General features: G+C 36.7%; 1 protein-coding gene across 6 annotated transcripts in view; it reads left to right on the top strand.

Moving 5' to 3' along the window:
• The window catches only part of Mid1 (calcium-permeable channel component Mid1), a 150,398-nt gene that overhangs the window by 117,665 nt on the left and 19,397 nt on the right, over positions 1 to 13,336 (top strand). For all 6 annotated transcript variants that reach the window (XM_074128383.1, XM_074128381.1, XM_074128379.1 and 3 more), the window contains one exon: positions 9,632 to 9,803. In XM_074128383.1, coding sequence (XP_073984484.1) covers positions 9,632 to 9,803 — 172 coding nt within the window. The remainder of the gene's footprint in view (positions 1 to 9,631; positions 9,804 to 13,336) is intronic.

Below are 13,336 nucleotides of genomic sequence, written 5' to 3'. Positions count from 1 at the left end.
TTAATAAAGAATAATTTGGTAAAGGTATTAACTGCATGGTTAGAGTAGTGGACTCTCCGCTAAGATCCCCCGTTTCGAATCCAGCTGCTAGCCGTTAGATAATGACAGGTGACTTGAATCCAACAAAAAGTGGTTCGAATCTTTTCAAGTATCAGTATAACTTTCATACTGCTAAAACTGTCACTGCTAAGAGGCCCATGTAAACGGTCAAACGAAGATTTGCTCGAAACATTAGTACCCAGTTTTTATAAAGATGAAATAAATCTCTTTTCATACATCGCTGGAAATCCACAACGATTGATTGCGACTTCGATGGCCACCGTGAATTTATATCTGCCTAATGGTACTCATCAATGAATCAATCAAATAAAATTGCTTATGAAGAACATATTTAATAGTATTCAAACCAGACACACGTCTGCAAAAGCTAATGTTGCTTGGTTTCACTGAATTGAAAGTATATTAGTTATATTATAAAATTTTAAAGAATACCCTCTGAAGCACGTCTGAAAAGCTGTCCATGTGAATGTTGTCTAAATAGTCAAAAGATACAAAAATAACCTTTCTGCTGGTTACAATGTAATGTACACGATGGTGAGAGCCAATGCCAACAAAGTCAAACATTCACACATAATATGTGTATATACGATATACAAACCTGTTAAGCATGAAATTTTAAAAGCGTGAAGAAAAATGATTAAAATGTTTCCTTAAAAAAACAAAATAATTTAATTATAAAAAAATTTCAAAAAGAAAATTTCATTTTTTGTAATAAAATAACGAACAGTACCTGTATAGTTCAATTAGTTGGTTTTTCCTTTTAGTTTTCTTTTTTTATTAAGAAAATTATTCATCAGTATGAAATGCTTATCGAGTAGAAAATAAGGTAAAGTAAGTGAAAAGCCCTTTTGAACGTTGCCAGCATTTGGAAAAGCCAGCTCACATACGCACTCACTAACCTACATCCCCTCCACATTATATTGCCCTCTCTCTTCTCGTCTCCTAATTAATTTACAACACCTGAATGCTCCCTTGTTTTAGACATCGAAAATTATATTCTTTTTTTTTTTTTTTGTTTTTTTAACACATTTTACATTTAAATAATTATTTTTACTTCCGCATACTGTGGTATCAGGAAGTATCATTTATAATTAAATATTTCTAAAAATGGAATGCTCTTCCGGAAGTATTTGCATTAAGACATCAGTATGTCCAACTTAGGATGGAAGATTTGCGAGGAATCGGTCAAATAAAACAACTCGTCTCTTTGCCAACGTTTCGACAAATATATTGTCCTCTTCAGGGCCTGGATATTACAAATACGAGTACAAAACAATTTACAGAGTCAGTAACATAGAAAAAACAGTAAAAATCAGTAATACAAAAATAAACAGTAAAATACAATAAATTCTTTATAATTATTGAAACTTACGTGGCTATGCGGGTTGGTTGATTTACAGAAACCCTGAAGAGGACAATATATTTGTCGAAACGTTGGCAAAAAGACGAGTTGTTTTATTTGACCGATTCCCTCGCAAATCTTCCATCCTAAGTTTAACAATTTGCGGTCACGAAAACTATATATTCAGTATGTCCAACTTTATTTGTAGTATCAAGTTTTAAGATTGTGTTTTTTTCTTAAAATACCTCTTTCAAGGACCACTGAAAACAAACTAATCGATTTAATCGTTTGGTACTTATGTTTGAGACCCGTAAATATCAAACAAAAAGAAAATTTTTAGTGAGTTAAAAGTTGGTATTTATTTTAGATATTTTGTTACTTTCTAAGCCAAAATTTGGGCTGAAATCAAATTAATTTTTTGGAAAAATGTGACTACTCTATGGCGATTTTTCTGACAATATTAAAATTTTCAGCCTATTTTTCTAGGTAAATTTATTTTGGAAATTCTCAAGGAACTGTGACATTGACTTTCCTGCCCTAAAATGCCAATCTGTGGTCATGCAAATTTTATTTCTAAACTACAACCAACAACAATCGTAACTTGTTTAAAAAATAGCCTCAGTACTCGGCTATGCTGCCATAATGGTTAACATCGTGCTTTGAAACGTCTACTGGAGTGGTTAGACCATGCTGCTGTGTAGGACAATCCTGAGTGGCTATCAAAATATAGGCTATAAAAGTGTAGCAAGTTACACCAAACTGACCGAAACGCATCTCATCTCTTTTAACCAGAGACCGGTTAGCTTTTGTATTTAACCAATTTTAAGAAGAGAAATGTCCACAAGTCGTGTAATTGATCTGAAGTATTAACCATAAAAATTAACCAATAATCTTTACTGGAACAGTACCTTGTTGCTTTCACTACCATTTTCAGTATGGATCTCCCATTGAACTGTGTAGTTCAACCAAACGTTGAAATCTACAAACATTCTAAAATTATTTGGTCAGGAACAGTACCTTGTTGCTTTCACTACCATTTTCAGTATGGATCTCCCATTGAACTGTGTAGTTCAACCAAACGTTGAAATCTACAAACATTCTAAAATTATTTGGTCAGGAACAGTACCTTCTTGCTTTCGCTACCATTTTCAGTATGGATCTCCCATTGAACTGTGTAGTTCAACCAAACGTTGAAATCTACAAACATTCTAAAGTTATTTGGTCCATCAACAGTACTTTCTAGGTCACCAATCATACAGACCTAAAAATTCCTTTCTTCACCGCAGTCACAGCTGAAACCCTTTACAGAAAATTCCATCTTAACTTAGGTCTTTCTTTGTTTCGAAACCTAATTCCAATCCACTGGTACTGCACACCTTTCTTCCAGGGTACTTCCAGAAAAAAGAACACTCTTAGACATCCTTAAAAAAAAAGAAAAGTGGCCTCGCGATATCCTCTCAGAGAGTCAGTAGACAGAAAGTTGTTATTTGGTTACCATAGAGTAACTTCTCCACTCTGAGGGTGTATTGGAATTCTTTACTATTCTTGTTGCTTTTGGGCAATGATGCTCTGATTTAAACTAAATTTAGACGCTAGAAGGAAGTTATAAAGTTATAATATCTCTAATTAGTTACCTGTTCGTGTAAGTTATGTCACCTCTCTAGGATTTTACGAGAATCTATAGGATTCTATTCAATATTACCGAATATTTGTCAGAATAATGATAATTTATTGGCACTAAAAGTCGTATGAGTGTGCTGGTAAGATTTCATTTAACTTGTACAGTGTTATCTATTATATGAGACATAATGGTGTTGTTTATATAACTCACCGCTAACAACTATTTGATGCTTGTTTTAGTAAAAGTTCGATCTTGTCACCAGATGTTTTAAACAATCAGAAGAAAGTAGAGCTTTTTCTAACCTTCGTATGAAGGTTTCTTATTGCCATAACCTGCCACATGTTACCTCTCGCTTCTGAATAGTTTTCTTTAATATCATCTCACAATATCTCTCATTTTATTAATTATTTTTATATTTTATGGCACTTTTTTTTATCACTGAATCTATTTTTCCACTTCTCTCCTTCTTTAAACTTCGAATGTAATTATTGGACTAAGCAGTACTACTGCAGAAAACTTTTCTCAAATATACGTTACAATGATGGAAAACTCCCTAGTGAAAAACATGTCTGCCTAGTACAGTAGATTGTGTTATTCGCATTGACCTGGCTTCCAATCGTTGTCGACAGATTGTTTTGTGTTCAATTTGGGCTTCATTTTAACCTTTGCCATTCGTACAGCAGAGAATTCAATTTACCAGTTAGTTATTCTTCACAGATTTGACGTTACAATGGATCTGAAGTTGTTTTTTTTTTTAATTGGCTGTCAACTCACTAAACTGTTGTCTTTATTTATCTTAATATGCAAGAACAGAAACTAATTTTGAAGGTGGGATTTTTTTGAAAAGGCCATTTTATACGAAACAAAAAAATTATCGAGTGGTTTAGTCTAGGAATTCTGTTACATAATTTGGGTAACTTTGTCAACGCTAGTTTGAAACAAATGACACTTCATTCGTGAAAATCGGTTCAGCCGATTAGGCGCTACATGATTTATTCAGTAACAACCATTTCTGAACATGACGTTTTTTCCCCATTTTTGGACAGTTTTTCACAAAATCTATTTGTCTGTGTTGTTGAAAAAAAAAACTTAAAAATAAAGATACGCTTTATATTTTAAAGAAAATTTGGGAAATTTATCTTTTGTAAGAAAAGAGAAAAAATTTATTAAAGTTGGTTTTTTCAAATATTAACTATCTTTCGTGCAGTTTTGACGGTCATACGAGGGTCATTCAATAAGTAACGAGACAAATTACTACTGCTCAAAAACAGCTAAATTGATCCGTATGAAACTTTCAGGACATAAAGTTGGCAACCTTGCGATGACATCTGATCAGCTGTTCAATTATATTTTGTAAACATAACCTCAAATTTACTCAGTTAACGATGGCGAGTCCGCTCGAGAATTGCACCGTGGAAGAACAACGTGCCGTGATCAGATTTTTAGTCGCGGAAGGTGAGAAAGGTAGTAAAATCCACAAAAGAATGTTGAAAAGTGTACAGAGACAATTGTTTGAATCGTTCGAACGTTTACAAATGGGTAGAACAGTTTCAAAGTGGCCGTACAAAAGTTTCTGACGAGCAACGCAGTGGACGACCGATCGAAGTTGGGACTTCCTCTCTCGAATCTCGGATTGACGCGTTAATTCGGGACAATAGGCGTATCACCGTTGAACTGATAAGTGAAAAAGTAAACGCGAGTGTTGGCACTGTCCATAATATTATTCACAACAAGCTGCAGTACAAGAAAACCTGTGCGAGATGGGTGCCCAGACAACTCACGGACGCTCACAAAGAAACCCGGCTTCAAATCAGTCAACAGTTGAAAATCGATATTCGAAGGAGAAGGTTTTTTCAAAAGAATTGTAACGTGTGATGAAACATGGATCCACCACTATGAGCGAGAGTCAAAACGACAGAGCCTTGAGTGGAAGCATACGACTTCTCCCATTCGGAAAAAATTCAGGACCCAGCCATCTGCCGGTAAAGTCATGCTTACAGTATTCTGGGATTTTCAGGGGCCAATTTATTGTGATTTTCTTGAAGGCCAAAGAACAATCAACAGCCAGTACTACAGTGACATGCTGGAAAACAAGATAAGAACTGCAATTCGAACGAAACGCCGTGGGCTCTTGACTGAAGGCGTGATTTTGCTTCATGACAACGCCCGTCCACATACGGCACAGCTGACGAAAGAAAAACTTCAGAAACTGGGATGGGGGATCCTTCCACATCCCCCCTACAGCCCCGACCTCGCCCCATCAGACTTCCATCTGTTTGGACCCCTTAAAGATGGTCTACGAGGGATACATTTTCGATCCAATGAAGAGGTAAAAAATCAGGTGCAAAGTGGCTTCGAGATCAACCCAAAGAATTTTATGCCAAGGGCATTTACAAATTAGCAGAAAGATGGGACAAGTGTATAAGTGTTGCTGGGGACTATGTTGAAAAGTAACCAAAGTTTTGTACTGATTCAATAAACCGTTTTTGAGCAATAATAATTTGTCTCGTTACTTATTGAATGCCCTCGTATCTTAACGGACCGTTTTAATTTAGTCTCCAATCACACACATAAATGGTGTAGTGCTAAAACTTTACAATGGTAAAGTAAAGTAATGCCTATTTTTTCATAAAGGCTTTACGTCCAACTACCAAATTAGGTGAGGTACACGGAAGCGACTAGCAAACATACGAGCTCGTACTTTACTGTAAACTCATATTAAACATTAAATAAAATACTAGGCGTATAGACCAGGGATATAGATAGACTAGTACCGCAATACATCTTAGCTATGCGGGCCTTGCCTATTCCGTAGCGCCTTTTTAATAAAAAGTATTCCTTCAATTAGACTTTTTTTGTTACTTATTTTTTTAATCTCTTATTGCTATTTACCACTGCAACGATTGTTGCAACAAGCAAAGATGGTACCTGATAATAAAAAATACGTGAAAATCACGACTGGAGAAGGCACCCAGTGGTGTCACTCCAGTAGCGTGCTTTGCTCTCACGATAAGAGTAGATCACGAGGCTATCTCCTCTTCAATCTCCTTAGAGGATTACTACCTGGTAATGTGGAGGAAGATAGGTGTTCTATGAGAGGGTTAGGATGAGCTGCTGTAGAGTGGAATGAAATCTGACAAAACGAGTGTTAGCAAGATCTGTAATGAAAGGGATTTTGAGGTCATTAGGGATAGTGAGGTTAGATACATAGAACGGAAGAAGTTAAGAGATTTTCGAAGTATTTTTGGACTGTAATATCTGAAGGCGTAGAGAGTTCGAACGTTAAGTCGATCCCCCATACTTCAATGACGTATGACCAAATAGGTCGCAGTAACAGTAGATATAAGAGTCTTTTTTTATGTAGGTTAAGTTTAGATCGTTTGTCAAGTAGTCTGTCGAGAAGTTTGTAGCGTTGGTTAGTTTCTTGTCTTTTCAGTCTAGTATGGGGATTCCATGTCAACCGTTTGTCTAGGTACAGTCCAAGGTAGCGTACTTTGTCCACAGTTGGTACAGGAGTTTGGTTCAAGATGATGGGAGCTAGGATTTTCCGTCTAAGAGTAAATACTATAAATTTTGATTTCGTATAGACAAATTCAAAGTTAAATTGGCGAACATTGAATATTCATAGCTACGATGAAGGACAATCTGTTCTAATTGCTCATCCGGACATTCTGTTCCCGAAATCAAAAAATTTGAAAAGAAACTAATAATTTATTTGGAATTTTTAACAAATAAATATAATTTTAAAAAAAAACAAAAAACTGCGTTGCATTTCTGGTTTTGTGCTTTTATATGTCGTTTAAGCATAGAAAGCCTACCGGAAGTAGACATTGGTTCCGAATTTAGTAACAGCGAATAAAAATGTTGGATAAGATCATAAGAAATAAACTAAATAATTCATGGTACAGACAAGAAATGGATTTAAGCTACGTTTCCGTGAAGGGAAAGGAAATTCATATATATATATATATACATATATATATATGCATGTTTATACTTTAAGTTTGAAAAAGCAGTTAGAACGGAAGAGGTAAAACGGAAGAAGCTAGGTGGATATGGCAGGGCGATTATGAAATGTATATAGCTCGTTTAAATTGCATGGGCTTACTTACCTGTGGCAGCGGTACTACACTTTATGTATATCTAATGGTGGCCAGGTTCTTCGGCCAAGATTTAAGAGGATTGGCAGCCAGCCGCCGCCTATATAACCACTAGTGCTGAAGATGTCAGAAATGTTGATCTGATGAATTAAGAAGAGAAGTGAGTTTGGGATGGGGTTGTACAGGTTACCCCCTAAGGCCCAGAGAGTTTGCTAAAGTGAAACCATGGTATTCACAGTGGCCATACTCTAATATATATTGCATGAGACCATGGTTTTGTATGTATATATATATATATATGCCCTTCCCTTCTACATTGCCGGCTGGGGCCGCCTTGCTGGTGTGGTTTGAAGTAGGGATACTACCACCTAACAACCCTTGCCATCATCCCTGGAGGGCAATGTCTAAAGACTGTCTAACTCTTCTTATATTTTTTTATACCACTACTGACAACTACGTTATAATCAATAAGGTTCTCCCTATCTTTTTATCATTTGTTCTCTGCTATATATATCGGCATCATATACAAATACATTAATCACATCTCTCAATTACAAAAACCTTTCAAACATGGTATTTTTACTTGAAATGTAATCTGCACTACAGTATAGTTCAGGGGTCCCCCAAACTACGGCCCGCGGGCCACATGCGGCCCCCTGAGGACATTTATCCGGCCCTTGCTGCACTTCCGGAAGGGGCATCTCTTTCATTGGTGGCGGTGCCGCAAAGCGCTGCGTCGCTCATGTACAGTACTACTTCCGATGACGCGGGACGGACGCGTCACGGCTCCGAAAGCAGTGTAAAATAACAGCCAGAAGTAGGAAGAAAGTCAAAGCACTATAACTAAACCGGACATTGGTCCATCTCATTAGCCAAAAGCAGGCCCATAGTTCCCACAGAAATACTGGGCAGTTTGTTGATTTAAATTTACCTGTTCTTTATTTTAAATATTCAATTTGTTTTGTTTTTTATAGTCCGGCCCTCCAATGGTCTGAGTGACAGTGAACTGGCCCCCTGGGTAAAAAGTTTGGGGACCCCTGGTACAGTTGGTGGAGAACCGTAGATTTTATTTTTCACATTTTAAAAATAAGGATTTAGATAAAATGATAAGGGGAACAACGTACACTCGTTTGATGCACAGAGAAGTGCAGTCGCCATCTTTATTTTCCTTACATGTACAAGGTACTGTTTACCTAAAGTTGGGATTGGCGCATTCAGCGGTACATTAATTCATAAATGACTTAATATTAAGCCAATCAACTTTCTTTGATTAGACTCTTTTAATGACCCTGCCGACTGGAAAAAGGGAAGTAAAGGAAAGGATAGGTGGACCGGAAATAAAGACATCATCATCCTAGGTAAAGTGATGATTAGCCGAGCGACGAAATATGCATGGTTCCTGACAACGGCAATGAAACCTGGACGAGCGAAACTTTAAACAAAATAAAGTAGAAATAACTCTGAAAAAATCTATGAACAGATAAGAAAGCGCAGCAACAGAAGATTACAAAAAAGTATAAGGATTCGTACGCCCTTTTTTGGAGGAAGAGGAGCCTTCAATCCTCTTCTATAGAAAGTGCCAGAGGACAGGGTGCGGGCTAAGATTTGCGGTACCATTTGTCGCCGAGCAATACTCACGGCCAAAAGGGATATTAGTTAGTAGCAAAACAAGGAAGTTGAACTATGTTAGGATGCATTTGAGAGCGGCAACGCCTACGCAGGGTCTTACTGCATTTTTTTTAGAGCTAGTTATGTTATACATGCTTTAATGCACTTCATTCACTCAAATGCTACAATTGTTTTAGCAGTAAGATTGGTGGACGCTAAGTGAATGTTCACTTTTATTAAGGCGCGGCAACAGCCCAAAGTAATTGTCGTTGGAGCTCCCTCACTGCACTACCTTCTTCCAGGCAGTGTTCTTTCGTTACAGATAATACCAATCATAATCGAACCAAAAAAAGAGGTCCCTGGGGGAATAAAATTTAAGCCTACAGGATTGCATTCAAACTCGTAGAGCTTTAGATTGTCAGTAAATTGATTTCATCACTAAAACGCTTATTATCATCCCTGATTATTTAAAATGATACCGCAATGTTACAAACAATCATCAGGAATTTATGGATCTGATTTGGAAATCAATGATTTTGTATGGTTGAACTTAACCTACTTTCTTGCTAAATATCTTCCTCAAAGCGAATTGTAATTACTTTTCACGTAAATAAAATGATTTAAGGTGCGCCAACATCTGAGATGATTGACACCGAGAGCTTCTTTCAGTGCACTGCCAGCCTCCGAATAGTATTCTCTCGTTACAGATAACACTGTCCATCACTGGATAGTGAGGTATAAGAAGCTCCTAGAAAGAGGACCAGCGCAGGGACCTCCTCATTGGAAACCAATAAGCTAACCGCATAGTTGAATCCCTGTTATTGATTCTAATACTGATTAAATTGTTTCCATTTATTGACTATAGTTTTATTATTTTATAACTTATTCTTTTTTGTACAGGAGGCATATCTGTCGTGGATCTGCAGTGCCAATATCAAATTTTGGCAGGGAGAGCGAATTATCAAACCCTGCCGTTCCTTTTGCCATAGCGTTGAACAGAAATGTCCCTTTTTCCTGCCTTTGGATAAGGGCCCAGCTCACTACGCTGGCGAGCCTACCTTCCTGTGCCTAGGTAATGTTTTAAATTATTTATTTATTAGCCTTTTAATTATTATTATTATTTTTAAATGTTTTTCAAATCAAAGCCATTTTTATTTTTAAGATTTTAAGAGAGATAAAATAAGTGAAATGTGTACCGAAAAAATAGAAAAAAGTGAAAATAATATTTGGAATTTCGTTCATTTTAAGACTAAATTTTCAGCCTCAGAGCTTGCACAATAGATGCAGTCAGTTTGCGATCAGGAGTGACTTTTTCAGGAGTGAGTGTATGCAGTTATTTCTTAAAGAATTCACGATAGAAGGACAGGAGATTTGATTTTACAGCTCATCGCTGCAAAAAAAAAAACGAACTCTATCCTATTCTTGAGCATCATTTTATATTGTTAGAGCAGCGGCAGGTTATTTACTTTCCAAAGTATAGGGAAGTAATGACCCTTAATCGATTACCTTAATCACTAAGTCCAGAAGTATATACCTATACTAATCAATGCCATCTGATGATGGTTACAATTTAGTACAACTAGCTACTGATGGCGATTTAATACCCAGGAGAGAAATCTCGCTCTGCCAATCATTGTCAAATCTTTCTTTCAAATCCAGACGAAATCTACGGAAATTATTTATTTTCTGCCAAAACTACTAATTTCATTTTATCAATAATAAATGCTCAAAAAGTCTTTATTACAAGAACCGATATCCTAGTAATGGCTGGCCTGCTTTGTGTAGATGTTACAGTATTTTTGGTCGGTAGGATTGTAAACATTGATGACCATAGATTTGGTTCCGATACTGTGTTGGTGCAATACAAAAGGATAGCTGATCTATAAATATTTGATTGTACCTTATTCAGTGATGGGTTTATTCATTGTTTCGGTTATTCATTTTTTATGGTTAATCAATCAAGCAATCGCTTGATCCTGTATCTGCTTTGGTTTGCTTTAAAAAACCCAATTTAATCAATTGCTTGGCATGTCTTGTTTTTATAAAGAAATCTTCCTAACTGTGCCCAGAATGTTGACCTCCAAGGACCACCCTTGGTGTGTTTTAAGAGATTTCTGCAGTTAAAAGTATTTTAAAAAAATTATGCGTAGTAATGTATATTTTTTTATCAAAATTCATATCTAGGGTCCATTTCCCTTTATGGAAATTCAGCAATTCGTGTAAGGCTGGAAACGTAGTGGAGCGGCGAGCAAAAGCGGCGAAAACAAAGAAAAGTTAACAGTATGGGACCGCGCATTGTGGAGAGCAAAGCGAAGATAGAGCAACGCTATCAAGAGAGAGTAGAGCAACGCGTTGTGACATGTTTGATTTCTTCGCTCTCATCGCGCTCAATTTTCAAAAGAGTAAATGGATATTGCTGCACTTATTGGTGTAGTTTTAAAGAAACCTCTGTGGGACCAAAAGGATCCTCTACATCACAACCAATTTGTGTTGGTTGAGGAATGAGACAGGCTAACATTGAAATTCGTCCTTTTCGTGATTAACATGCCTTCAACACTGGCTAGTTTGTAATTAAATGTTGAAATAGACATTCGAAAATACGAATGAAACTTGCTAGGATGCTCCCAAAGTTGTTGGTACAAGTGACGGAATTCACCACATGTTCATGTCTAGTCCTGTTCATATCATGAACACTGCAGCTCCTACTATTAAGCTGCTGTAAATACCAAATTTTCAAGACAGAATTTTCGTATAGAAATAATTACTGCATCATGTCTCGTCCAGGCCAGAGACAGGCGAAAAAGTTTATCCATAGCTACTCGCCCAAGCTAACTGCAGAATTACTCCAACTAGGCCGGGTGGCCATAAGGATAGCAGTTGGCATTCTCACTGGCCATTGTAGATTAAATAAGCACATGCATCGCATGGGCCTGGCAACGGATAGCCTGTGTAGGTTTTGTCAGGAAGAAGAGGAGACGGCACTGCATGTGGTATGTCAGTGCGAGGGGCTGGTCTGGCTAAGGTACCGCCTCTTTGGCAAAGAGAAGCTGGTGCCAACAAGCCTCAGCCAGGGCCCTCTCTCGGACCTATTAAGGCTTTTAAGGCAAGCAGGTGCTCTGATTGACCACCTGGGAGCCCCCCCCCCAATTCCACAGTTCGGTTAAGGACAGGATAGGGGGAGGGTCTCCAACTAAGGGGGTGCCACAATAGATCCTTGGGGTGTCGCGGTGGCGTAGGCTGAATAGCCAATTCCCCCGGTAGAATCTATCTATCTATCTATCATGTCTCGTCGAAAGGAGGAGAACGCGACTAAACTCGTCACTATGTGCATGCGACTCTTTGCTCGCTGTTCGTCGCTCTCTTTGATCTGAAGCAGCTATCATCGCCGCTTTGCACGCCGCTCCACCATGTTTCCAGTCTAAGTAACTGAATTGTGTAAGATGACAAACTATTAAGATTGTCTTTCTACATTGCAATGAGCCCGAATAGAATATCTAGGCAGCATAGCATAGATAAGTAACCTCTGTCTTACCTTTGGACAGGATTTGATCAAACTATCTTATCCAAAAATGGTAACAGGATGGTTGCAACAAATAAAAAGTAAAATAAAATGTTTACCTGACCCCTTAAAAATGTTGTATCAAAATATTGAAAATAAATTAATCACAAGTTTTGTGTTTCACACTATTTACTGTTGTGAATGTCGAAATAGTTATTTATTTAACAAGTGTAGAAAGTAGTACTTTTCCTCACGCGAGGCAGGGTTTGCACGCACGAGCGAGCGAAGCGAGGCGAGTGCAGGTGCAAATTGCCGAGTGTGAGGAAAATACTTGACACTCGAGTTAAGTATTATATTTTTTCTGCAACCATTAGATTTATTAACTAAAAAAATTAAAAATTTCATTTTTACAGTCTACAAAAAGTAATTTATTTATTATAAACATTTATTGTTATATTACAATTATTTACATTACTTACGTATTTACATTACTTATTACATTTTCTGCTGTTTCTTTTATTGATGGAGGAGTGTTTTCTAAACAGGAATCACTAGAATCCATTTTAAATTTCTATAAGGGAACACTATAACCTTTTTAACTGTTGTAATTAAAAATATCTAATTATTTATTAAAGTATTATTTTTATTTCTATATTCCTTTCAATTTTTATTTTATTTTATTAATATTCGTTTTTTAATTATTTAGTTACGTTAAATAAGCTTATTAAAGTTTTACAGAAAATATTTAATAACAAAACTTCTTATATCAAGGAAGCACAATAAAGTTTTTCCACTCACTAGTGAGGAAAGTGACACTAATGGGAATTTTTCCCCACTAGTGTGGTAAGTTGGGCATTACACAGCTGATTTTAATTGAGTAATGAGAACTTCCCTACATGGTTGCAGAGAAAATACATTTAAATGATGTTCATCGTTTAGGGTTTTATTATAGATTGTATTCATCTTTTTTGGTGACGTAATTTTTGACCAATTTTAATCTTATTTTTTATTTATGTTTTGCAATAGCTTTCGATTTTGGGGTCTAAGTCATTTTTAGGGCTTATTAATTGTGACGGTTGTCCATTAGTTTTGATTAAACAATTTAC

Source organism: Rhodnius prolixus, unplaced genomic scaffold, assembly GCF_049639745.1.
Source record: "Rhodnius prolixus isolate KJV_2025 unplaced genomic scaffold, Rpr scaffold_9, whole genome shotgun sequence".
Taxonomy (NCBI): domain Eukaryota; kingdom Metazoa; phylum Arthropoda; class Insecta; order Hemiptera; family Reduviidae; genus Rhodnius; species Rhodnius prolixus.
The sequence above is the reverse complement of the archived record's forward strand: the minus strand, read 5'-3'. Positions and strand labels throughout refer to the sequence as shown.